At 46.0% G+C, this 25,232-nt stretch overlaps 1 protein-coding gene and 1 long non-coding RNA gene across 2 annotated transcripts; one reads left to right on the forward strand and one right to left on the reverse strand.

Annotated features, from left to right (window-relative positions):
* Positions 1-378: 378 nt before the first annotated feature.
* On the forward strand, positions 379-25,232 carry FBXO10 (F-box protein 10). Its single transcript, XM_033173317.1, has 10 exons — positions 379-987; positions 2,670-3,527; positions 10,058-10,207; positions 12,360-12,496; positions 15,708-15,778; positions 17,437-17,589; positions 18,416-18,691; positions 20,708-21,018; positions 24,661-24,842; positions 25,019-25,232. The coding sequence occupies exons 1-10, from the start codon at positions 403-405 to the stop codon at positions 25,194-25,196; spliced, it is 2,901 nt and encodes a 966-aa protein (XP_033029208.1). The 5' UTR covers positions 379-402; the 3' UTR covers positions 25,197-25,232.
* On the reverse strand, positions 14,105-15,728 carry LOC117060781. Its single transcript, XR_004428031.1, has 2 exons — positions 15,638-15,728; positions 14,105-14,236 (listed from the first exon to the last, which is right to left on the reverse strand). It is a non-coding gene; the product is annotated as an uncharacterized LOC117060781 (long non-coding RNA).

Consider the following 25,232-nt stretch of genomic DNA (forward strand, 5'->3'; position numbering starts at 1 on the left):
AGAAGTTGAAAGGTCTTCCGGAACAGATTACTTTCGAAAACCAAGGTTCCACTGTAATTAATGCTGATGCTCGTATTTCAAATCGTGCTCATGTTTTCATCTCGCTGTAATGGTTCTTTAAATACTCGATAAAAAGTTTCCAGTCCTCAATGATTTTTTTGTTTTGTTATTTTGGCCCCTAATCATTACTGTTAATCTTGCCAGTTCCACCTACTCCATCATTTTCAAAAGCCATTTACAGTTCTTTGATTCTCTGATCCCCATCCCTCATACAACCCTTGGAAGGAAGGGGAGGAAAGAGGTAGCATCTCCTATTAACATAGCTGTCAACCCTCCCTGCTGTTCCCCACTGCTAAGTCTAGAGAGTCATAAGTCTTTGTGCCTTGCCGTTCATAGGTGACGATGGAAATCAGTGGCTTGCCACTGGAATTGTGGCGCCTGATATTGTCCTACTTGCGCCTTCCTGACCTTGGCCGCTGCAGCTTGGTGTGCAGAGCGTGGTATGAGCTCATCCTCAGCCTGGACAACACCCGGTGGAGGCAGCTTTGCCTCTGCTGCATCGAGTGCCGGCACCCAAATTGGCCCAACCAGCCCGACGTGGAGCCCTGGTCATGGAGAGAAGCCTTCAAGCAGCATTACCTCGCTTCGAAAACCTGGACCAAGAACAGCCAGGACCTCGAATCCTCCAACTGCTTCTACCTGTTCAGAAGGAAGAAGGACCGGCGCGTCCTTTGCGTGGGTCCCGGCTGCGAGTTTGACAATCTCCGGAGCGCCTTGCTTTCAGCGGGTGTTTATGACCGGATCGTCCTGTTGCCTGGAGTGTATGAAGAGCAGAGCGAAATCTTCCTTAAGGCCCCTGTGGAAATTATGGGAAGGGGGAAACTAGGAGACGTAGCTCTCCTGGTGAGCTTCGACCAGCACTGTCCAACCATGAGGTTATGCAATTTGGTCTTCATGCCAGCCTGGTTCACGCCCATCATATATAAGGTGAGTGCGAATGGGTTGGAGGACTGTAGGGCTCTCCAGATATCGTTGGACTACAACTCCCATCATCCTGATGACTGGGGCTGATGGGACTTGGAGTCCAACATCTGGAGCTACCACCACCTTGTCTACCACTTAACTGTGTGGATCAAGCAGTGAACTCTGGGCACCAGTAAGAATAACAGAATGGGCAATGGATGGATCTGAACCAAGTGACGCAGTCCATTGAAGGTTCTCCTGCTCAAGTTGTAGCATATTGAACGAGAGCTTCACGAGAGCATGATGGTTTCTATTTCGGGCATGAAAATGTCAGAGCGCTCCTGCAGCATGGGTAGGTTGGGATCATGCCTCAGTCATAGGTTTCTGCTCCCCCAGGACAGGTAGAAGACCAAGAGTAAACTGGGAGATCCTGTGCTTTGTGACTATTGCTTTTAAAAATGTGTTTTTATAAAAAGGTTTTATTGGGTAACAAATGTACACCCAGGTTCTCAGTTTCCAGATCGTAGAGTCCTTTCTACAGAGAAATTACTGTTGTAGGCAGTATGGGGTTGGGGGTGAGAGAAGTGGGGAGGGAGGAGAGGAGAAAGAAGTGTGTTGGGGAGACAGTAAAGATCCATTTTTATTAATAAATTTATTTATTTGGTTTTTCAAATTGGAGTTTTACAATCACATATCCAACATACAACATAAAAACAAGATTCCAAGGAATTTCCCGGACTTCCCTCCTCCCCTTGGCGGGTCCTATTATTAATCATTTCCTCCTGCATCTTTTATAATAATACAAATCTTTTACACCTCCCATTATATCCAAAATTCACCATTAAACTACAAGTGTTTTTCCAATCCTACTAACAATTTTGTTTACAATGGTTTTTAAGGTAAATTATAAATTTCCCCACGTTTCATTCTTTCACATAGTGTATGAGCAGAAGTTTTGTGTTGGCATCACTTGAGTAGGTATCTTTATATTTTGCTGGCAGTGCAAGAGATCAGGAAGCCCAGGGCATGGCCAGTTGTAGCTGGTTAGTTGCAGTGTGTTTTGTTTATGTGTGTGTGACGGGAATGTAACTGTATCAAATTAGCCATATTGATTTGTATGCTGTTGGGGGATCGGTCATTGTCTTGTTGGCCTACATATGTAATAAAGGGGAGTCACACCGGGGTGAAGGCATCGTCCTTCGTTTGTCCCCATGCTCGTTTCCATTGGTTAGCTAGCTTTTCTAGTAGGGCAGTTTCCCATGCCGTCTCCTTTGGGTTCCTTTGGTAATCTTCTTGGTATTTGTTGTGAAATTGTTTTGTGACTGTGAAATAGTAGCAGTAGTAATTCTTTGCCACCCATCTGACTGGGTTGCCCTAGCCCAGTGTTTTTCAACCTTTTTTGGGCAAAGGCACACTTGTTTCATGAAAAAAATCACGAGGCACACCACCATTAGAAAATGTTAAAAAAATTAACTCTGTGCCTATATTGACTATATACAAAGTAATTCTCTTGAATTTTTCAATTTTTCCCACGGCACACCAGGCAACATCTCGCGGCACACTAGTGTGCCGCGGAACAGTGGTTGAAAAACACTGCCCTAGCCACTTGGGCGGCTTCCAACAAAATATGATAAACACAATAAAACATCAACCATAAAAAAACTTCTCTGAACATAGATTGATCTGGTATCATTCTTTTTCTTTAGACAACCTCGGGCCACGTCCAGTTCGACAACTGCAACTTTGAGAACGGACAGCTTCAGATCCATGCCCCGGGCACTTGCCAAGTTAAATTCTGCACTTTCAACCAGTCCACCATCAATTTCCACAGCGTAGCCATCTGCCTCCTGGAAAACTGTGAGTTTGTGGGCAGCGAAAACGCCTCGGTGACAGTGGATGGCTGCCCATCTGTGGACAGGAACTGGGCCTGTAAGCATTTGAGCACACTGGCCAAATCCTGCTCTGCTTCGCTACAGGTGCCGGAGCCACAGACGCAGTGCAGCGCATCGAAGCTGGAGAGCCGGGGGCCTCTGCTGACAAGCATACGGACCTGTGAAATTGTGGTGGGTGGGGACCCTGGCAACGCGCTGCCTGCTTCGCACCCTCCAGCAATGCCAAAGAAAGGGTGCGAGAAAGGGTGCGACGTCACTGGGCACCTCCACGGGGCCAACAAGGAGGAGGCCGCGACAATGGAGACGGATTCTAGCGACAGCGAACTGAGCATGAGCAGCGAGAACGAGGACGACGAGGAGTCGATGTGCCGGCTGCCTTACCAGGCCCACAGCCTGAGCCACATGCTGGCCAAAGTGATTGACGGCAGGCCGCAGGCCGATGGCTTGGCGGCGCTTCCGAGTGACTATGAGCTGAAAACTCTGCAGCAGGAGCTTCAGAAAGACAAGGAGGCGCAGTCTCTTGCCAACGCCATGCAAGGATGCCTCGTTCGGAAGTGCCTCTTCAGGGATGGGAAAGGCGGCGTCTTTGTTTGCTCCCAGGGGCAAGCAAGAGTGGAAGGCAGCATCTTCCGGGACTTGACCTATGCCGTGCGATGCATACAAAACAGTAAGGTGCCGTACAAGACGAGGAGCAAAATCTTGCATGCCTGGGTTCGGTCGGTTTGGGATTTCCTTTTAAAGGCAAACATTTTAACAACCTTGAGCTTCACGCCTATTAATAGTTGGGGATGTCGGCCTCCTAATTTATGTCGCGATTTGGAATAATTTATGCCTGCCATTCCTCCCTAAGGAGACCAGAGCGTTGTGTGCTGGAAACAGTAGAACACCGCAGAATATAAAGAAATGGTAGAAAGCAGTAAAGCAACAGCCCCTTAAATAAGCTAAGATTAAATAAAGGACCGATTAAATAGGAAAGTTCACTGTCCTCCCAAACAGAGGCAGCAAAGAAGCCACATGGAGGTTGAATTGTAGAGTTGGAAGGGACCACAAGAATCATCTAGTCCAACCCCCTGCAATGCAGGAATCTTTCGTCCAACTGGACCAACCCAGTCAGTTGGGCAGGGTACAGATAATAAAATTATTATTATTATAAGGTGGGACTCGAACCCACAATCCTGAGATGAAGAGTCTCATTCTCTACGGACTGAGCTATCCCTCATCAGCCTACTTTAAAACAAGTAGGCAGATAATTCTAGAGGCCAGTAATTCTGCCATCTGTATAAATTATACAGATTAAGATAATTCACATGAGTATTTATCACTTTTCTCAGCTGAATTCTTCAACACTGCTTTTTGCTCATTTTTTTTACATACTTCTACTAATTATGGAGAATGGGAAGGACCAGGATCTATGAAGGGTATTGAAACCCCAACCCTACGACCATTGAAAAACTTCTCCAGCCTTTCCCGTGGTTTCAAGTCACCAGGTGTCCGTTGCCTGTATACCTGCAGGCATATCGTCGTAACTATAAGGTTTCTTGCTTCGTAGCAATGGGAAAACAGAAAATGGGAGTTTGTAGGAAAATTAATTTGTGATTTCCCCACACTTAGTTTTCAGAGCATACCTAAAGCTTGCCCGCCCTTTTTGCCAGCTCCCAAACTAGAAAGCTCATTTGCATTTAGTTGTGGAGGCCTGTCCAAGGAGCTGATTTCACCCAGCCACGCTCCTTGAAGTCAGAGGTCAAAATACGGAGAGATTATCTGTTTTCAGTGTTCTTGTGGTGAGGTAAATGTATAAATGCATGTCCCCACTGCCCTGATTTGAAATTGGTTGGTCTGTCAGTACGGCCTTCACCATGTTGGAACTCAGCAGCGTGTGTCTGAACGAGCTTTCGCCAACCTGGACCCACCCCCAGATGTTTGTAGTCCAAAACATCTGGAGGGCGCCAGTTTGCTGAAGATGGGTCATTCCTCAGAGAAGGGGGCTCTGGGGAGAAAGGCAGAGCTGCGGGAGTCCTCCTTGGTTGCCGTTTCCACGCTGAAGAATTCAGAGGTGTAGCCAAGGTAGTTTTGAAAGGGCTTGGGAGATGTGAATTATAATTTATGGTGCCTGCAACCATTTATGGCTAAGTCTTAAATTCTGCGCGTATCTCTTCAACAATCTGGCGAGCATGCTGCTGCTCCTTGCTTAGCAACCTTTAAAAAGGAAGCCTTTTGTGTAGGGAGCTGTTGAGATTTTAGGATCCTAATTATTCAGAGTCAGTGGCCAGGATATTGGCAGCTCCTGGGTACAGAAAAAAGAAACTGGGCCATGTTAATTGTTTATGTTGCACCCTTCATCCATGAATGCTTTGCTGCAGGGCTGGCTGACCTTTGTTTTGGGACTGAGGGCCGCATTTGACCTTTGCCAAGCATCTGAGGGCCAGCAATAACAGCATTGGGAAGTGCAGAAGCCAAACCGGGAGATGTCATAATTTCAGTGAAGGACTCCGGCGCTCTGAGCGTTCAGCTTAGCTGATGAGTGAAACATTAAGTGGGGGTTTGTGTGCCATTCGTTACCCAGCTATTGTTCCCTGGTGAAATGCTCTGCAATTACACCTGCATTTTTCTGAGCAGCGTTCAGCCTGCTGTTCCAAGCCAGCAATTTACAGCCCTGTTTCGGGAAGTTTTGTTTGACGTTTTATTATGTGTTTATATGCGTCGGAAGCTACCCAGAGTGGCTTGGGCAGTGTTAGAAACTCGGATATATAAGCTAGGGTAGCAGTTGCCCAAACGGAATGTCTAGTTGCCAATTTGACTCAAAAGTCACATTTTTCAATGTGACTTTTGGTTCCTGAAATGCATTCTGATTGTTACAGATAAAATATAACTGATGGAATTCTGCAGGGTGTGCTGTTAGTGTGTGAAAACAGGCAAGATCCAAGGATCCCCAGGCATGCACCTCTGGATGGTGGAGACAGCAGGCACTATCCTGGCACCTGGGCATCTTCACTTGGTCGCAAGTGGCCGATAGCCAGGTGCAAAATGCGCCTGGTGCCTGGTGAATTTTGAACACTGGGCTGGGGCAACCTCACCAGATGGGTGGGGTATAAATAATAAAATGATTATTATTGTTACAGAAGGGGAACTGAGGCTGAAAGGACAATGGAAGGAGGACAGGACTGCTGTACCTCTAACACAGGAATGGGAAAACTTTTTCGGACTGAGGGCTGCCCATTGCCTTCTGGACAACCTTCGGTGGGGGCACATGCCCACGTTGGGTGGTGTCAGAGGCAAAAGTGGGCAGAGCAAGGAATGCAGATTTTACCTTTGTACAGTAGGCTAGCTCCTGTGCCCACACTCGCACACCCATTTCTGCCCTCAGTGCTAATTTTCTAGAAAAAGAGGTGCCGGAACTCACCATGGAGACCTCCCTTGTTCTCTTACAATGGCAATGGTGCCCACCTGAGAGGTGCCAGAGCTGAGTTCCAGTCTGCCCTCCACCTAGGCAAGCAAAATAGCATTAAGTCCAAGGACACATTCCAGCCTGGCTAAAACACCCGAGGAGGGTCATCTGTTGTGGATGTTTTAGTTGAGATTCCTGCATTGCATGGGGTTGCACTAGATGATCCTCAAGGTCTCTTCCAACTCTATGATTCTTTGAACATATAATATTAATGTCAACGTATAGTACATATTGCTTTCTTTATCTGCATAAAGGGCCAGATTCAACTAACCCGTTCCGCTAGTGCAGGGCAGCCCAACTTTTCATACCAAATGGGTTGCAAGAGTACTTAGGCATGGAACCTGTGGGCCACACACTGCCTTGTTGGGCGGGGGAGCAAGGAGAAAATATGAGCCCCCTGCCCCTACCCCTCTTGCTGCCTTCTCAAAGCTGGAGACACCGGGTTTGGGGAAGGAGGTGTGAGGCTCTGGCAGTGTCCTCCTTCCCAAATCTGGGAAAGTGCTAAATAGGCTTTGGGAAGGAAGAAGGAGAGCTCTAGGACCCTGCCAGAGCCCCATGCCTCCTTCCCAAAGCCCAGTGCCTCCCTTAGTCAGCTTTGGGATGGCAGCTTGAGAGTTGAAGGGGGTGTGTCAAATGTTGAGGAGAGATGCATGCTGGATCGCCCTGCTCTAGTAGAAGGTGGTGTAAGGACTCTCATTAGGGATTTCCTTCCCCCCCTCTCTTTCCCTGTGCACCTCCCAAATCTGCCACGAACCCCCAGAATTGCACAGATGGAGGAGAGGGGGAGATCGTTCTGTCGGGCAAGCAGGAATGCTTGCGTTGATGGACCAATCGCATCAGTGTGACGTGGAATTCCACCCAAAGTCTGCGTTCAACCATACAGGAAATATGTCATGATATATCTAATAAAATGTTTGTATTTAATAATAATAATAATAATAATAATAATAATAATAATAATAATAATAATGATAATTGTACCCTGCCCATCTGGCTGGGTTTACATATTTAGGATGTACAATTACATGGAGAATGGCTCACGAATTGGTAGCTAGATTACCGGCTGCCTGGCTCTCACCAAACAGTTGTTGCATGTTTCAGGCCAGTAACTTTTGTGGCGTTGCTTACAAGACTGACCTTGGCGTCCGTCTCCTCCACCCCTGGCCTGGCTGAATGATTCCGTAAGTCCCTGAGGTGGATCCGTCCCGGTCAGAAATTAAGAGAGCTGTAAACAACTGTCATCCTATTAACTGTTATGGGGATAACCACAGTATTTTCTGTTAATGCGCTGGAGAGCCAAGCTTAGTATTCTAATCGGAGCTTGACCTCCATGCCAGGTCAATGGTGAGTGACTAATGAGGAGAGGAGCACAGGCATCTCCCCACCCACCCCCTCCGCTCCAGCATTTTAATTAATGGATTGGGGGGCGAGCCACCTTTTCAAATGAGCAAATAAAGGCGGCGTAATTTAATTATAATCTTTGATACGCGGCGCTTACCAAGGCGAGGATATTGCAATTTGTAGATTTATTCCTTTACGCTTGTCAGACATGGGTTTAAAGGTTTATTCGACTGGAATGGAATTAGGCAGCGTGGTACGCATGAATATCTAAACCACTTACATGCGCAAATAAAACAATGCCGGGATTGAAAGCGTCTCCTCACTTTTCACTTTCGCCAGCCTGCGTAGATTATGCTTCGTGTGTGTGTGTGTGTGTGTGTTTGTGTTTGCTTGCTCTCGGTCTCCTTTGCTCTGTAAACCAGGAACTTCAAAGCTGTGTGCGGTGGGACTGCTAGCATACTTTGAGTTCAAAGTGTCCCCGCACCGAAGAGGCGGCCTGCTGCTTCTCTGCATGATTTACTGCTCTCGTCTTGCTTCCTTCTGCACAGCTTTCGTTCTTTCGTTCTTAATGCACATAAGGTATTCACCTGGGAGGAGCGCACCACCTGCATGTTTTCTGCTCGGTCACTGTTCTGAAAACAGTGATGCGGAGCAGAAAATTTTCTGGAATATTTTCCAGTGCTTTGTCCTTCCACAGAGAACGTTCCGCTTCCTAAGTTCATACGCAAGAATGAATGGGTGTCAGCTTTTAATAAATATTGGGCGAGCTTGGCTGTTTCAGCGTTTTTCTAAGCTTTCTTTACTAAATGCAAGTAAAACAAATGCGCTTAACTTAGATCCCTCTCTAGGGCAGTGGTAGCCAACATTGTGTGCCCTGTGGCTGTCATTGGACTCCATCTCCGATCATCCCTAACCAAGAATGGTAATTGATCAGTGATGATGGGATCTGTGGTTCAACAACATCTGAATGGCACCACGTTGGCTATCCCTGCTCTAGGGCATCAGAACAATTTATGAGTCAAATTACTCCATGCAAATAACTCTAACCTGCATAAGACTTTTTAAACAGTGCATTATCAGCAAGGTTGAACAACAAAAAACCACCCAGCTTATGCTCCCCCACCCTTTTCAGAGTCTTTGGAGTAAGACCATCAAGTTTTGTCCATAACGCATGATTTCTCCCAGAGTCCTTTCCCCGAGAACTACTCTCCATAACTATCTGGGAAATTTTTCCAACTCAACGTTTTCTGGAAAGCCCACTACCACTACCATCGTTCAGCCCAGACACTGAGGTCCAGCTCCAAGGGCCTTCTGGCGGTTCCCTCACTGCGAGAAGTGAAACTACAGGGAACCTGACAGAGGGCCTTCTTGGTAGTGGCGCCCGCCCTGTGGAACGCCCTCCCATCAGATGTCAAGGAAATAAACAACTATCTCACTTTTAGAAGACATCTGAAGGCAGCCCGGTTTAGGGAACTTTTTAATGTTTGGTGTTTTATCATCATCATCATCATCATCATCATCATCTGCTGGGAGCTGCCCAGAGTGGCTGGGGAAACCCAGCCAGATGGGTGGAGTATAAATAATAAATTATTATTATTAATAATTATTAAGAGCATGGAATGGGTTCCTCCAAAGGCAGGCAGTTCTGTAGTCTTTGTATTGAGAGTAACTGGATTTTTCAACATACAGCAACCTGCCCCCTCTGTGTCTCTGCATGAGTCATTGCTCTGAGTTTGCTCCTTTCTGATCATGCCTCTTGACTGGGCACTGACTCGTGGGGCAGAGAAATTGGGGTATGTTTTCTTGAGGGCAAGCATGGAGCAATCCTGTCACTTCCAATGAACAATTACTTCCCACTAGAGGAGCCCACCCCATTTGTCTCTGTATGGGTTACTGCTTTGGAATTGCCTCCTAGTCAAGAAGCGTGCCAGAAGCGTGCCAGAGCAGTGATGACTCATGCAGAGACACAACGAGGTGGGCCTCCTGGGAGAAGGTAACTCTCCTTCGTACTTTAAAAGTCAACTTGTTTCCGGATGCGAGAGTCAAGCGCGCTTCCATTTTAATTCAGAAAATTATGCACCTCAGCTGCGAGAAGTCTGGGAAATAATTATGCAGGCACAGTAAAATAGGGAGCAGATGAGCTGAGGTGCTGTCCCTCATTTTCCCTCGATGCACAAGGGGTAAGGATGCCTGGATAGCACCAAAGGTGAATAGGGACTTCCCTAAGGCCACCAAAGCAATTTGAGGCAGAGACAAGATTCAAATTAGGGACTTCTTGAATCACAGCTCAACCCCGTTTTGTTTGACCATCTTGGCCTGACAAACGCTGACGTCTGTTAACGGAACGTGTGCTTGTTGAAGCTCCTCGTTTGCCGTTTCCCCCCCTAGAAATGCATTTCCCTTTTCTTTCCTTTAGATCGTCATGCTGAAGAATGACATTCACCACTGCAAGACCTCGGGGATATTCCTGCGCCTCGGGGCGGGAGGCTTAATTGCAGAAAACAACATCCATTCCAACTGTGAAGCTGGCGTGGACATTCGGAAGGGAGCCAACCCTCTGATCCTGGTATTGACCCTTGCATGCTCGGGTTTTTACCCAAAGAGTTTGACGCAACAAACTTGGGATTCGCCTAACGCAAATGTCTGGTGAATGTGGGTATTAGTAAGAGAGAAGCAACAGGCGGGAGGCAGGCGCTTACCACGCCCCCTGCAAGTCTCCCTCCCCGGGGCACTCTTCCTCCTAGCTGGAGTCTTAAGTTGGAGAAAGAGCCAGGCTGGGAAGGAAAGGAGCTTGGGGACAGAGGTTGCATGGAGGGGTGTAACGCCAAGCAGTCCGACCCGTAAACCCTTCTCCCCAGTGTATGGCCTCCCCTGAATTCACATTATGCTGCAGCCAGAGTCTTGGGGATCCCATGTTTGCTGCATAACATGACAGCTGCTTTTGATCTAAGGAGGCTACTCATTTTATCCTCAAAATTCTTCTTCCTATGTTTGCATGAAAAACCTATAGCTCTCAGCTACTCCCTTCCCGTAAGTTTTAGGTTATCCTCAGGCTAAAGATGTTGGAACTCCGTCATGATCAAGCAGCTTTCATTGCCGTCCAAGAGCCCAAACAAGTTATTAATTAGTTATTATTATGGAAGTTTTTAATGTTTGAGGTTTCATCGTGTTTTTAATATTCTGTTGAGAGCCACCCAGAGTGGCTAGGGAAACCCAGCCAGATGGGCGGGGTATAAAGAATAAATTATTATTATTATTATTATTATTATTATTATTATTATTATTATTATTATTAGGGTTGTGTTATGTCCCCGCTACTGTAGGCTTTTCCTAGTGCTGTGCAAGAAGGAGGCACCATTAGTGAGAGGCTCCATCCTTGCACAATACAAGCAGGTGTGGACCTAGGCTTGCTGATGGACAGCAGCCTTCCTTTAAGGAGAAGCAAACAATTCAAAATTGAATCACCTGCCCAAGACAAGGGCTGGAGGGACTGGAGACACGTCCCATTACCTGGCGGTGCAAGGAGGTTTCCTTGTCTGATGTGGTTCATTCCCATGCATTCTTTCCCCAGCCTTCTTTGGGTAGAAAACAAGAGCGGACCAAACCTTTTCCTGTCCATTGTGGTCTTGATTCCTCACAATACAGTGGCATGGGATGATAGGTTGGTGACGTTCAATGGCTCATTCAGATATGTGCCTGCATTTATAAAAAGCATTTATCCCATCCTCAGTCAAACTGTTCTCAGGGCAGTGTCAAAGAACCTATTTAAAGCAATACTGTAATTCCACCAGGAAAACAAAAAAGCTGGCAAAAGAACAAATAATCTTAGAACACTTGAGTAGCTGATTTCTGTTATTACATAGTGGAGTGGTAATTCAAAAATGCCTGAGAAAATTGCCATGTTTTAACCTGGTGTCCAAATTGAGCTGATATCGGTGCTAGGCAGGCCTCAGAGGGGAGGGTGTTCTGAAGTTGGGGTGCCCCCAGAGGAAACACCTCTGAATAAATGGGGCACGTGCAGGAAATTGAGGAGACCCGGCAAGATTGTCTCCGAAGTGTTTGACTTGCGTTTGGAATTTTAGCTGGATCACTCGCCCCCAAAATCAGATCTACAAATGTAACATTGCCCCTTGGACACCATTAATCTCTCTGCCCGCAGGAGCTAGGGTTGCTAACTGACCAGGAAAAGAAGAAATCCTGCCTGGCCAACTCCTGTGCCTTTTTAACAGCAGTTTAATCTGCAGAAATCAGTAGGTGAGGCTTTTTTACACAGCAAGAAACTAAAACACCATCACTTTCTAATGACCGCATATTAAAAGCCACAGCTGAGACACAACTGAGAAGCTGTTAAGAGCTGGTTGATCCAATAAGCCTTTACCTTCTCCTTTATTCCTGCCCCAGATTTGGGAATTGCTGGACGAGATTATGTATTTATCTGAGTAACGGGGCCAAGGCATGATGGGAGCCCTTTTGATTTCCATATCGAGTGGCCGCTATAGAGGCAGAAGGCTTATTTGCAGCCGAAATGCCAGGCCTTCTCCAAGGAGACACAAAATTGGGCTCTTCATCTCGAAAACAAACCACTTCCAGCTTTGAAAGAGCTGGGTGCTTTTGTCCAGAGGCTTGCTGACCTTTCTGCTATTGTACCGAGTCCTTGACTTTTCTGTGGCTGATCTCCCTCTCTTGCTTTCTGTGCTTGTGCATAAATCAAACGGCAGTGTAATAGGATCCACGGCGGCCTTCGCTCCGGCATCGTTGTCCTTGGCAACGGGAAAGGCATCATCCGTAGCAATCAAATATATGGAAATAAAGAGGCTGGCATTTACATCCTGTATAACGGCAACCCTCTGGTGAGGTATGTTATTCAACGGCAGCATTTCTTGCCGTTTTTTGGATGTCGGTTTGAAACAATACACCCACACGTCCTCCATGAAGCTAAAGGGCAGGAAAGTTTATTATTATTATTATTATTATTATTATTATTATTATTATTATTAGCACTGACAGGGAGATGAAGTCTTTAGGCCAATGTACCTGCGTCTTTGCAGTCGCTTTGTGGGGAAGTAGCTTTCATACTGTGTGTTTTGGACAACTCTAAGGTTGCTGATCTAGAATGAGTTTGTTCTTGGTATGAGCTTTTGTGTGCATGCACACTTCTTCAGGTATCTGAAGAAGTGTGCATGCACACGAAAGCTCATACCAAGAACAAACTCAGTTGGTCTCTAAGGTGCTACTGGAAAGAATTTCCTATTTTGTTTCCTATTTTGTTTCGACTATGGCAGACCAACACGGCTACCCACCTGTAACTGATCTAGAATGGTGAGCAATGTTTCCCATTCCATGTGGGGCTGCCTTTAAAGGTGACTCGGAAACTACAACTAATCCAGAATGCGGTGGCTAGACTGGTAACTGGGAGTGGCCACCAAGACCATATAACACCAGTCCTGAAAGGCCTACATTGGCTCCCAGTACGTTTCCAAGCACAATTCAAAGTGTTGATGCTGACCTTTAAACCCCTAAACGGCCTCAGCCCAGTATACCTGAAGGAGCGTCTCCACCCCCATTGTTCTGCCCAGACACTGAGGTCCAGCTCCAAGGACCTTCTGGCAGTTCCCTCACTGCGAGAAGCAAAGTTACAGGGAACCAGGCAGAGGGCCTTCTCGGTAGTGGCGCCCTCCCTGTGGAACACTCTGCCATCAGATGTCAAGGAAATAAGCAACTATCTGGCTTTTAGGAGACATCTGAAGGCAGCCCTGTTTAGGGAAGTTTTTAATGTCTGATGTCTTGCTATATTTTAATTTGTTGGAAGCCACCCAGAGTGGCCGGGGTAACCCAGTCAGATGGGCAGCATATAAAAAATGGTTGTTCTTCCCAGAATGGTAGCTTTCCCTCACCCAGTCCTGCACCAGCGGATCGTGGTCCATGCAAGGGCAGTGGTCCATCCCAATGGGACATGGCCTGAGGGTATGTAGTGAAGGGATGGGGAATCTGCAGCTCTTCAGACATTGCTAGCTTCCAAGTCGTGGCGGTTTCAGACCACCTTGCCAACGCACAAAGGGGGATGGGAGCCATACTCTGACAATAGCTGGATGGCCCCAGTGTTCTCCATCCCTGGCACAGGGCTACTTTGGGTAGGCAGTCCATAGAGCCAGTGTGGCGAAATGGCTAGAGTTCGCATAAACCAGAGTTTGAATCCCAACTTGGCCATGAAGTTCAGTTCATCGCCCTCTGGGTTGTGGTGTTTTCAAATTTGGGAGTCTATAAAGGGCATGCAAACCTGCTACTGATTTATTGGCTGTTATTGTTTTGAGATGAATGTCGGAGCTGTGCTGCGAATGCAACAGCAGACACTTCTTTCAGGAAAACGACAGCCCCACGACGCTCTTCCGAAACACAAAGCAACCTAGACAGGCTTAAGCATCCATTTGGGAATGGCTTGTTCCGGCATAATAGCTCGACTGACAAGTGTGAAACAGATTTTATTAATCTGCAAACCATAAGGGTCACAACTGGGCTGAAACAGACCTGTCAAATAAGTAGCAATTTCTAAATAGGCAGCTGTCTTGTCTGGTGATTATGATGCAGCGAATGAAGTCTAGAGGAAATGAACATAAAAGAAGAAGGGAGCTCAGAGCTAAGACATAATTTCTCTTCCTAGACAACGCTGTCAGCAGCATGCTCATCAAAACCAAAAACAAAACAAAACCCTGCAAGTGTATTATAATTGAGATCAGTTTGTCCCTGCTAAAACAAGAGGCATTTGACTTGATGATCTTGCCTAGTGTTTTTGTTGTGGGAGATGAGGCTTGTTATTCTTAAGAAGAAATTATTGCTACGCTAATTATTCCCAAGCAGCCCTGAATGTATTTCAAACAGAAGTCTCACTTGGGTCTTTGGACCAATCGGAAAGCTTGTTTCTCCGGCATTTTTTCTTAAGAGCCTCAATCCCAGAGGCATCCAGAGAATGGCTCCAGGAGATTCTCTTTAGGTTGACTGAGATCTCACCATACTATTGTTCCCCCGCAAAGGTCATTTTCAGGGAAGGGATGAAGACAGGGTGGAGATAAACACTGCTCATTCTCCTTGATCTGTCAGCAGCTTTCAATACTTTTTTTTAATTAAAAAAAATTTTTTTAATTGAAGTAAGCAAATCAAAAACCCAGAATATTCAAGGGCTCAAGCTGTCATAATGAAAAACAACTGCTTCATGTTTAGGACACTCTGCTACCATACTCTTTGCTGATACCTTTTGAAACTTCTGTCTTCAGTCTGACAACAGCAGAGTTTAAGATAATGACTTTTTGAATTCAGATATAGTCACTTATCGGCATCTGGTGACAAATCAAGATCATTTTTGGGTACCACTAAAATAAAACTGCTGCAATATTTTCTCCTATGGAAGTGTTGGCAGGCATTTGTTGAGATGGGCAAACTTCTCTACAGTATAGTAAAATCTCCTTTAAAAATATAGTCAATACTATAAAAATAACAGCAGTACAAAAGGCAAAAAAAATGAAAAGTTATATTCTGGGAACTGCCCTGAGATGCTATGATGGGCAATATATAAATTTAATTAATTTATTATCAAAAAAAAGATGTACCGGTAAGCTGAGTACTTAGGACCATTAGGAAAGCCAAATTTCACAGAGGGAGTTTTCTTTGTGTTTGCACTTGTTGTGTAGAAGATAAAATCCCACCAAACAGCATAGAATTTTTCAGGGTCCTTTGGCCACACGTACCGGTAATTTATGAGTTAATGCTAAACTCCACAGTCACAAGTTTTGTACGGGTTTTCCAAAAGTTACAGGTAGTCTTCCTTCTTTTGAGTCTGTTTTTCTTATTGTCCTATCTATCTCTAGAGAGACTACCCCATTTAAGTCTCCCATTAATATTATCTTCTGGCCTGTATACTCCAACAATCTGTCTTCTAGCATTTTTTTAAATTTTGACTTTTTCTTATTCGGTGCATATATTCCCGCTATTACTATGTTCTCACCTTGTGCTGTTATACATACAAGCAAACTGTATAAAACACTGACAGTGCTCTCCACCCCTTTTCGTTCCAGTGGGAACCACATCTTCCAAGGCCTTGCTGCTGGCATCGCTGTGAATGAGAACGGAAGAGGCCAAATAACAGGTGTTGTAAGGAAAGCGTTTATGGGGCATGGGTTTGAGTTCAGGCGAAAATTAACCTCCTAGCCATGAATCCTCATTTCAATTTTGGCAGGGTTTTATCATGTCTGATCCCGTGCTCTCTGAGCTAGCAAGACTTCACGTTGGAAGGAATGGTGGCATAGCATCGGTTGCTGGTGCTCGGGGCACGTGCATTCCAGGCCGGGGGGCTACAGCCCGGCCCTCATTGCCAGAGCAACCCCACCAGCCGCACTGAGCTGCCTGCCTGCCTGCGCAGGGGGGAGCCCAGCCAGCTAATGCTGACCTTGATGGGCCAAGAAGAGCACTGGTGTGGGCTGTGCTAGGGACGCCTGGTTCATTCCCCCTCAAAAATCATGTGCCCGGGGCCACGGCACCCCCCAATTACACTCCTGGGCAGGAAGGTCCCTAGCTCAGTGGCTGAGCAAGTAAGACTGGGAATGAATGTCAATTGCCTGAGCCACTCCCTCCCCCTCAGAGGAGCTGCTGGCAGTCAGTGTAGACAATACTGGGTGTGATAAGGCTGATTCTGTTTTGGGCAGCTTCCTCCACTTTTGTGCTTCAAGTGCTTCAAGTTTCATGTGACAAGGTCTTAGTGGTCCTTTTCCATAACTCTGTAAGGTAGGCCAGTGTGCACATACCCATCTTACCGAAGAGAGACTTTGCTTCCTTGCCTAAAGCTACCTTTTGACTTCATGGCTGAAGTGCTTTCTGATCCAAACTTTTCGCGTTGGTGACACACTTTTCGGACGTGCATCATTCCATGACATAGCAATTCAGTTTTGCATCATTTCACGACACAGCACTTCAGTTTTACTAGCAAGCCGGAGGTTAAACGAACCCTTTCCAGCCCCTGAAGGAGTGCGGGGAGCATTTGTGCGACACACCTACGCACTGCAGCCGATACACTTAACGTATTGCGGCACACAATTTGGAAAGCTTTCCCTTAGTGTTCTGTCACTGCAGCTCCCAGTCTGTTGTAGTAGCCAAGGATCTTCGCTGGAGAGAGAAAGCTCTCCTCCCTTCTCCTGTTCCCCCTTCTTCTCATAACAAAAAGAAAGGCAAAGGACTCCTGGACGGTTAAGTCCAGTCAAAGGCGACTATGGGGTTGCAGCGCTCATCTCGCTTTCAGGCCGAGTGAGCTGATGTTTGTTCACAGACAGCTTTCTGGATCGTGTGGCCAGCATGACTAAACCGCTTCTGGCGCAACATAACACTGTGATGGAAACCAGAGTGCACGGAAACACCATTTACCTTTCCGCTGCAGTGGTACCTATTTATCTACTTGCACTGGCATGCTTTCGAAGTGCTAGGTTGGCAGGAGCCGGGACAGAGCAACGGGAGCTCACTCCATAATGGGGATTCAAACCGCAAACCTTCTGATGGGCAATCCCAAGAGTCTCAGTGGTTTAGACCACAGTGCCACCTGCATCCCTCATAACAACAACAATAATAACTTTTCATAACAAGCATTTTGCTAGCTACATGCTGAATGATGACACAGCCTTGGGCTGCCTCAGGTTGATACAGAAGTAGAGGTAGAAACTGGCTTGACGTGAAATAGTATTTTCACTTCAGTCCTTCAGTGCTCCTTTGGATAATTGGCAGTCATTTGTTTGCCCTTCCTTCCTTAAACTGCTTTAGAAAATGTCATCCGGGAGAACCAGTGGGGAGGTACAGACATCCGTCGTGGAGGTGACCCTGTTCTCAGAAGTAACCTGATCTGCTGTGGCTATTCAGATGGCGTGGTGGTCGGGGAGCGTGGGAAAGGACTCATAGAAGGAAACACCATTTATGGTAAACCTCTGCCTTTGCTGGTCTTTGACCGTATTAAAGATTTATTACATATATTACTAAACCTCTGCTGACAGTGGGGTTCTTACTCCCTCCGTATCCTTGTTTCCCTGGGTCTTGTGTGCTTTATGTAGCAGAGCAGCTCTCCACAGACCATTCTAGAATCCAGTTTCAAAATGGATGATGGCCTGTCAGGGACTGGCTGGACGCAGAGGAATGGTGAGAGGCACCAGCTAGGGAACATCCAAGGGAAAGGGGTTTGGGTGCTGGACAACAATGAGTCAGAGGGAGAAGATGGGGAAGAGGAGGTATTGGAAGCTAAAGAGGAAACAAGGCTTAGTGAGCTTGGGAGAGGCTATGGTAGAGGGAAGTCCAGAATCGGAGGCAGAAGCTGGAGAGGGGGGAGGCCAAGAAGCAGAGATGAGTCTGGCTGGTGAAGAGTCACAGGTGTCTCCCCCTCCTGCTGCAACTAGATGTCCTCCCTCCTTGTCTCCCAGAACTAGAAGAGGCATGAAAAGGGCGGAGGAGAGGTTGGCTGCATACAGACTCAGTCTCCGATTGCTTGGGGAAAGCCTAGGAGAGGAGGGGACTTGGATGTCTGTGGGGAGGCAGGGACTTTCTGTCTCAGCAACTGATTTTCATGGAGGAAGACCACCAGAAATGAGCTGTCCAGTCTGTGGAGATTCTGCCTCTCAACATTCCTCAGCCTCTAAGCAATTCAGGACACCTAGGACCCAGTTAGCTCCCGGCCCAGGCTTCTTCAGTCTCTTGCACAATGTTACATCAGAAAGACAGGCCAATGTGCTTCCCCCCTCTTCTCTTGGCATAGGGAACAAGGGCTGTGGTGTCTGGATAATGTCCTCTAGCCTCCCGCACATCACAAACAACCAAATCGGTCACAACAGCATCTATGGGATTGCGGTGTTTTGCCGCAAAGATGATGCTAATGACTACCTCGCCAACCAAGGGGGCAATGAGAACTTCAATGACGAAGGAGAAGCTGCCAACTGGGAGAATGACCTGGAGAGTGAGGATGAACGCTTGGCTACCCGCAGGCCGATCAGTGTGGCTCTCGTGGAGTCGAACAACATCAACCACAATGGAGGTGAGTGCTGGCCAGGTACATTGTGTAGCCAGCATTGTCCATGGGAAAGGCCAAAGGGGCTCCAAAGAAGCTTCTGAGAATTCCTTCTGGGAATAATAATAATAATAATAAATTTATTACTTATACCCCACCCATCTAGCTAGGTCTCCCTAGCCACTCTGAGTGGCTTACAACAGAATATTAAAAACACAATAAAACATCAAACATTAAAAACTTCAGATGTCTTCTAAAAGTCAGATAGTTGCTTATTTCCTTGACATCTGACAGGAGGGTGTTCCACAGGGTGGGTGCCACGACCGAGAAGGCCCTCTGCCTGGTTCCCTGTAGCTTCACTTCTTGCAGTGAGGGAACCACCAGAAGGCCCTTGGAGCTGGACCTCAGTGTCTGGGCTGAACAATGGTAGTGGAGACGTTCCTCAGATATACTGGGAAGCTCCTGCAGAAACGCTACAGTGCAGGAAAGCGCCAAATCCCTTTGCTGAGTGGACGGAAACATGCGCACAGAGCCTTGCTGTGAGTCTGGGTCTTTGTGATCCAGTTTCAAGTGGTAAGCTGGATACTGAGTGTTTGAGAATGCCACTTTCCTGTAGCAATGAACTTGTTTTCATTGTCCTCACTGTGTAAGCATCTGAGGTGCAGTCTGCCTTGTTATAGACAGCAGCCAAGCAATAGCAGGTAATGCTGAGGCAGCGGAGGGCACCAGCCAGCAACAACCTGTGTGGCTGCCCAAAGGCTGTTGCAGAGGGCAGAGAAGGCAGGTGCTGAGTGCCGCTTGTGGCTCCTGGAAAACAGCCAAGTCCACTTTGCCAATGCTCAGTGACACTGGACAATCAGGGTGCTCTGCATTCCTTTCCCTGCATGGGACCCTCCACCCCACTGCCTTTTGCATCTTTTACCTGTTTGCAGGGCTTTTTTTGCTAGAAAAAAAGGTGCAGGAACATACTGACCTTCGCTTGCTTGCCCCACCACCGGTTTCGGTGACTTAATGGTGCTGCGTGTGAGGGATCCTATTCCCTCCCCTTCAATACTTCCCCAACAGTGACTCTCCTTCAGTGTTCATATGGGAGTTGTCTCTGGGGTACCTCAGGGCTCTACGTTTGAAAACCTCTTGCCACCTATGGGATCTCCCTCCCAGGGTTCCCAACTACTGCAGTTTGCCTTCCCTTTAGGCAAATAAGTGGCACACTTGGCTTCACTGTCCAGCCCTCTGTATGACAGGAGAATAAGCAAACCGTTTCCTCTTCCACAGGAAAACTTTGTTCTCTCCTCTTAGTCACACCTCTTAAGGTACTGATACACTGCCACAGTCAGCGAACGTTTAAGCACATTTAACTTTATTAGATAACTTGAAAACATGGATGTCTCAGGTTATTACTGGTACAAATCTTCTTCTCATGTAATTCAGCTTAGTTATAATATTCCCTGCATCCCTTTAGCAATGGTAATGACCTTTCCTCCCATTCCCCAAAGCCTAACCTCGCATTTTCTCTCTCTAACCCTCCACCCACAACTGCCAAACCCCCAACTGCCTTTCAATGGTTGTTCCCCCTCCTTGTAGAATGCCAACTAGCTCCGCCTCCCAGGGAACACCTACCTAACATGGGAGTGATAGGTTAACCCATGATGAACCTGAATCATCAGCAGGCGTTATTCCGCCACATTGCGATCCGCCACGCAGCACTGATCGCCGTGCCGCCCACAACCCCGAGCAACATGACGCCGAGCCGCCATAAAGTGGTGCTGAAACTTAGCAAAGAGGTGCCAGAACATTTGGTATAATATAATATCACACCTTCCTTAAATCATTGTCCTAGCTGTATAGCTGGGGTCTGTTTAACTGGGGGCAATTTTTTTGTTTTTAATGCAAATATTAACATTGCAGCATCTTAATCGTTTGACTTCCATGTAGGTGCATTTCCGGGTTTCCGTCCCTTCTTGCCCCAGGTTTTTGTTGTGGTGGTTGCTGTTTTGGTTAAGATAGGTTATTGATTCAGGGGTGCTTTTCCTCCTCTCGTAGCTGCTGGTTTGTACATCAAGAGCAGCGAAGCCCTGAACATCATCGGAAATGCCATTCATGCCAACCACGACTGCGGGGTCTCCATTTTCCAAAGCTCGCAGCTCACGAGAATCGCAAACAACAGCATCTCTTGCAATAGCCTCGGGGGAGTCGTGGTGGAAGCAGAGTGCCGGGTGGAGCTCCGTGGGAATGGCATTTACGACAACAGCAGCTACGGGGTGGCCTCCAAGGGCGACGGGATCGTCACCGAGAATGACATTTTGGGCAACCAGGGCTGTGGCCTCAAGCTGTTGCAGGCAGCCGATATGAAGGTGGGTAGAGAAATAGAGAACCAGCTTGCTTGTTACCAGAGAATTGTTTGAGTTGGAAGGGAACCCAAGGGGTCATCCAGTCCAACCCCCTGCAATGCAGGAATTACAGCTAAAAAATCCCTGACAGGTGGCCTTCCATAGAATTACAGAGTTGGAAGGCACCCAAGAGTCATCTAAATAGTCATAAATAATCATTATGATGATTTGTGACTATTTAGATGACTCATTATGATTATTTATATTTCACCAGTCCTCCAAGAAGGGTTGCATGCACAAGTTAACTCATTTTTTCCTCCCAGCAGTGATATGTATATGTGTGAAAGCTGCCCCAGGTTGTTGGACCATTTAAAAAATATAGTTCTCTTTTTTTCTCCTAGAAAAGACTGTGCAAGATTTAGAGTTCAAACATAACACGCTATTTTACTTGGAATACTAAAATGTGTGTGTGTGTGTGTGCGCACACACACACACACACACACACACACACACAAACAAATATGTTTTAGTATTCCAAGTAAAGTAGCCACTTTATATATAAAGGGACGCAAGTGGCACTGTGTTCTAAACCACTGAGCCTCTTGTGCAAAGGGCCCACACACCTCTATATTGAAAAGTGAGCACATTTTAAGGGTGGTTTCTTGCCTCCGCTCCTTTTTTCTCATTTGCATTCTGGCAAGAATCCATTGCCTACCCCAAGAGAAGTAGCAGAGCAAGTAAACAGGTTGGAACAGTCCTCAGAGAAGCAAGGGGGAAAGCGCTGCTGTGGAGAGAAAGATCATGTTGAATGTGGTCCCAGAAAATGACCGGCATGAAGGAGGTGAAAGAAATAAAGAAATGGGAGATGAGGATCTACGGATCCATTCACTGACACTGAGAGCCCTTCAAACCCCAGCAAAACACACACAGAAACGTGCAAGTTCTGCAGTAAATATTTTTAAAAGTAAATTGTGTCTTAATTTGTGTACCAACCTCCAGGAAATGCTCCCATTTCTTGTCGATTTCAGTATCGCTGTGTAGTGGAATTTGAGTGTATGTTGCACCACCAGTGGCTGGTAATTTTACACAGTTTCCCACAGAACTGCTGTTGGCCTTTCCAATTCCCTCTTGGACATGGGCATAACCAGATTTTTTGTTGGGGCGGCAGCGGGGGGGGGCAGGACACCCACCTTACCTCCTCCTCTGTCTGGCTCAGATTTTGGAATGAAATGTCTCAACAACAGTTGTTTTAAATTACTTTCTTTTGACCCCAAGTGCTCCGAAAAATCCGTCAAAAAACACCATCAGGGAGTATCTTCCCTGCAGTTAATGAGTATATTTTGCCAAATTACAAAGAACACACTTTTTCCATCTTATTAAAAAAAAAAAACTAAATTAAAAGTTTTTCTTGGATTTGCTGAAAACCTTTCAGCACTTCCTTCTCAAATTCTGCCTTTTTTCCAAGGCAGTTTTTCTGTGCACACTCAGTAAGCAGAGCCCATTGAGACCCTCCCCTGTCACAGTCTTTACCCTCTGAATGACTGCTGTACGGTACAAGAGGTACATGGCTGAGCAAGAGAGATGAGCCAAGCCTTTTTTGTGGTAGGGTAAAAGATTTCTGCCTCTTTTGCTAGGTCTGCGATGTTTAGCTCTTTCAACTGCTCTTTGCCGAGCTTCTTCTCCTTCCAACATGGTCTACCCGTAGTTCCGCTTTGAAGTCTTGCAATTTTGGGTTGCTGGTTGCGTCACAACATAATCCAAGTAACCCCAAAACACATACAGGCGAAACTCGAAAAATTAAGAATATCGTGGAAAGGTTAATTTCTTTCAGTAATTCAACTTAAAAGGTGAAACTAATATATGAGATAGACTCATGACATGCAAAGCGAGATATGTCAAGCCTTTATTTGTTGTAATTGTGGTGATTATGGCGTACAGCTGATGAGAACCCCAAATTAACAATTTCAACTTTGGGGTTTTCATCAGCTGCACGCCATAATCATCACAATTATAACAAGCAAAGGCTTGACATACCTCGCTTTGCATGTCATGAGTCTATCTCATATATTAAACTCCAGTAGCTAATGAAAACAATTGCTTACATAAATGGACTTTTCCACAATATTCTAATTTTTCGAGTTTCACCTGTAAATATTCTGATTATTTCTACTATTAGTTAAGTATTTTTATTTATTTATTTACTTGATGTATTTATTTACTCTTAGACAACCTTATCAACCGCCTCCCCCAGTGGACTACTTACAAGGCCTTGGTTTTGTGATGGAGTCATATCATTTCAGGTGTAACGTTGTGCTACAGTGTTCTAGAGCTACATTTGCACAATACATGCAAAGTACCATAATACCGCTTCTTCTCCTTCTCCTACAAATTTATTTATTTGGTTTCTTCAATTAAATTTTTACAGAGATATATCAAACATAAATCAAATCATAGTAACAAGATTCCTAGGAATCTCCTGGACTTCCATCCTCCCCTTTATGGGTCCTGTTATTAATCCTTTCCTCCCGCATCTTTTATGTTAATCCAAACCCTTTGCCTCTTCCATTATGTCCAGAATTCAACCTTAAACTACAAGTGATATTCCAATCCTAACAATTTCAACTGTTTGCAATGGTCTTTAAGATAAGTTATAAAATTTCTCCATTCCTTATTTAAATTTTGGTCTTCCTGATTTCTAATTCTTCCGGTCATTTTAGCCTTTTCAGCATAGTCCATCAACTTCATCTGCCATTCTCCTCTGGTAGGGACTTTATCTTCTTTCCATCTCTGGGCCAATAACATCCGTGCAGCCGTGGTCGCATACATAAATAGTCTTTTCTGCTCCTTTGGGATTTTGGCACCTAGAATTCCTAAAAGAAAGGCTTCAGGTTTTTTAACAAAGGTTGTTTTAAACATTTTTTTCAACTCATTATTTATCATTTCCCAAAATCCTTTTACTACCTTACAATTCCACCACATATGATAAAAGGTGCCTTCTTTTTCATTACATTTCCAGCATACATTTGAGCCTGTTTTATGCATTTTTGCTAATTTACTAGGAGTTAAATACCATCGGCACATCATTTTCATATAATTTTCTTTCAACGTATAACATGCCATGAATTTTAAACCCCAATTCCATGACTTCTCCCAAGCACCATAATACCACTTGAAGCAGACATGGCTTCTGCCGCAGAATCCTGGGAACTTTTGTTAAGTGTGCCAGTAGTTGATAATCCCTGTTCCTCAGAGCGGCATAACTGTCAGTTCCTCTTTGCAGGGAACAGCCTTCCTGACTTCTAGTTCCTTTAGACCAGACATAGGCAAACTCGGCCCTCCAGATGTTTTGGGACTACAACTCCCATCATCCCTAGTTAACAGGAACAGTGGTCAGGGATGATGGGAATTGTAGTCTCAAAACATCTGGAGGGCCGAGTTTGCCTGTGCCTGCTTTAGACCTTTTCTCTCTTGAGGTTCAACTGGCACCAAGTTTCCATGGTGTTCAGAAGCTCACAGGTCCCTGCCAAGCTGTCTTGGGCACTTCTTGTTTAAATCACCTGCTTCTGGAAAACCGACTCACTCTTTCTCTTCCAGAATGATAAATCACCTAATTTTGCTATTGGAGTGCTATGTTACGATCATTGTGTCCTCCTCTTTTCCTTCAAGGTAACCAAGAACAGAATCCACTCCTTTCGAGGTTACGCGATTGAGATGCTTGACCAGACCAAGGCTTTGGTGCAAGACAATGTGATTTTCCAAGGGAAGTCCAAAAAGAGCATTTTGCATCAGGCATCCAACACGGAAGCCTGTGTCGTTCAAAGCAACAAGCTCCTGGCATTCAAGAAAAGGTAAGCCAGGCAGCCCTTTGGGGACTTGAGAATATGAGGACCCTTATTCCATACAGCTGATGATGCCCTCTACATTTTAAGCATACCGTATTTTTCCATGTGTAAGGCGGTGTTAGTTCAGACTAGGTTTCCAGCGGCTCTGACGAATGCATTGTAATGTCTTCCTGTCCTTCTAGGTCGGACGTTGCCTGGACCCTGGAGAACCCCCCAGCGCGGCCTCACATCGAAGGAGCCTCCCGAGGTGTATCAACAGCTGGGAATAGTCAAAAAGTCTCGAACATGACAGCCAGGATAGCGGCTAGAGTGGATGGGGGCTGCCATAACAACGGGAGCATCTTTTGTACAATTGTGTGATCCTGGCCTTCCTCAGGGGCCGCCCTGGAAAGTCCC

Source organism: Lacerta agilis, chromosome 16, assembly GCF_009819535.1.
Source record: "Lacerta agilis isolate rLacAgi1 chromosome 16, rLacAgi1.pri, whole genome shotgun sequence".
Classification (NCBI taxonomy): Eukaryota; Metazoa; Chordata; class Lepidosauria; order Squamata; family Lacertidae; genus Lacerta; species Lacerta agilis.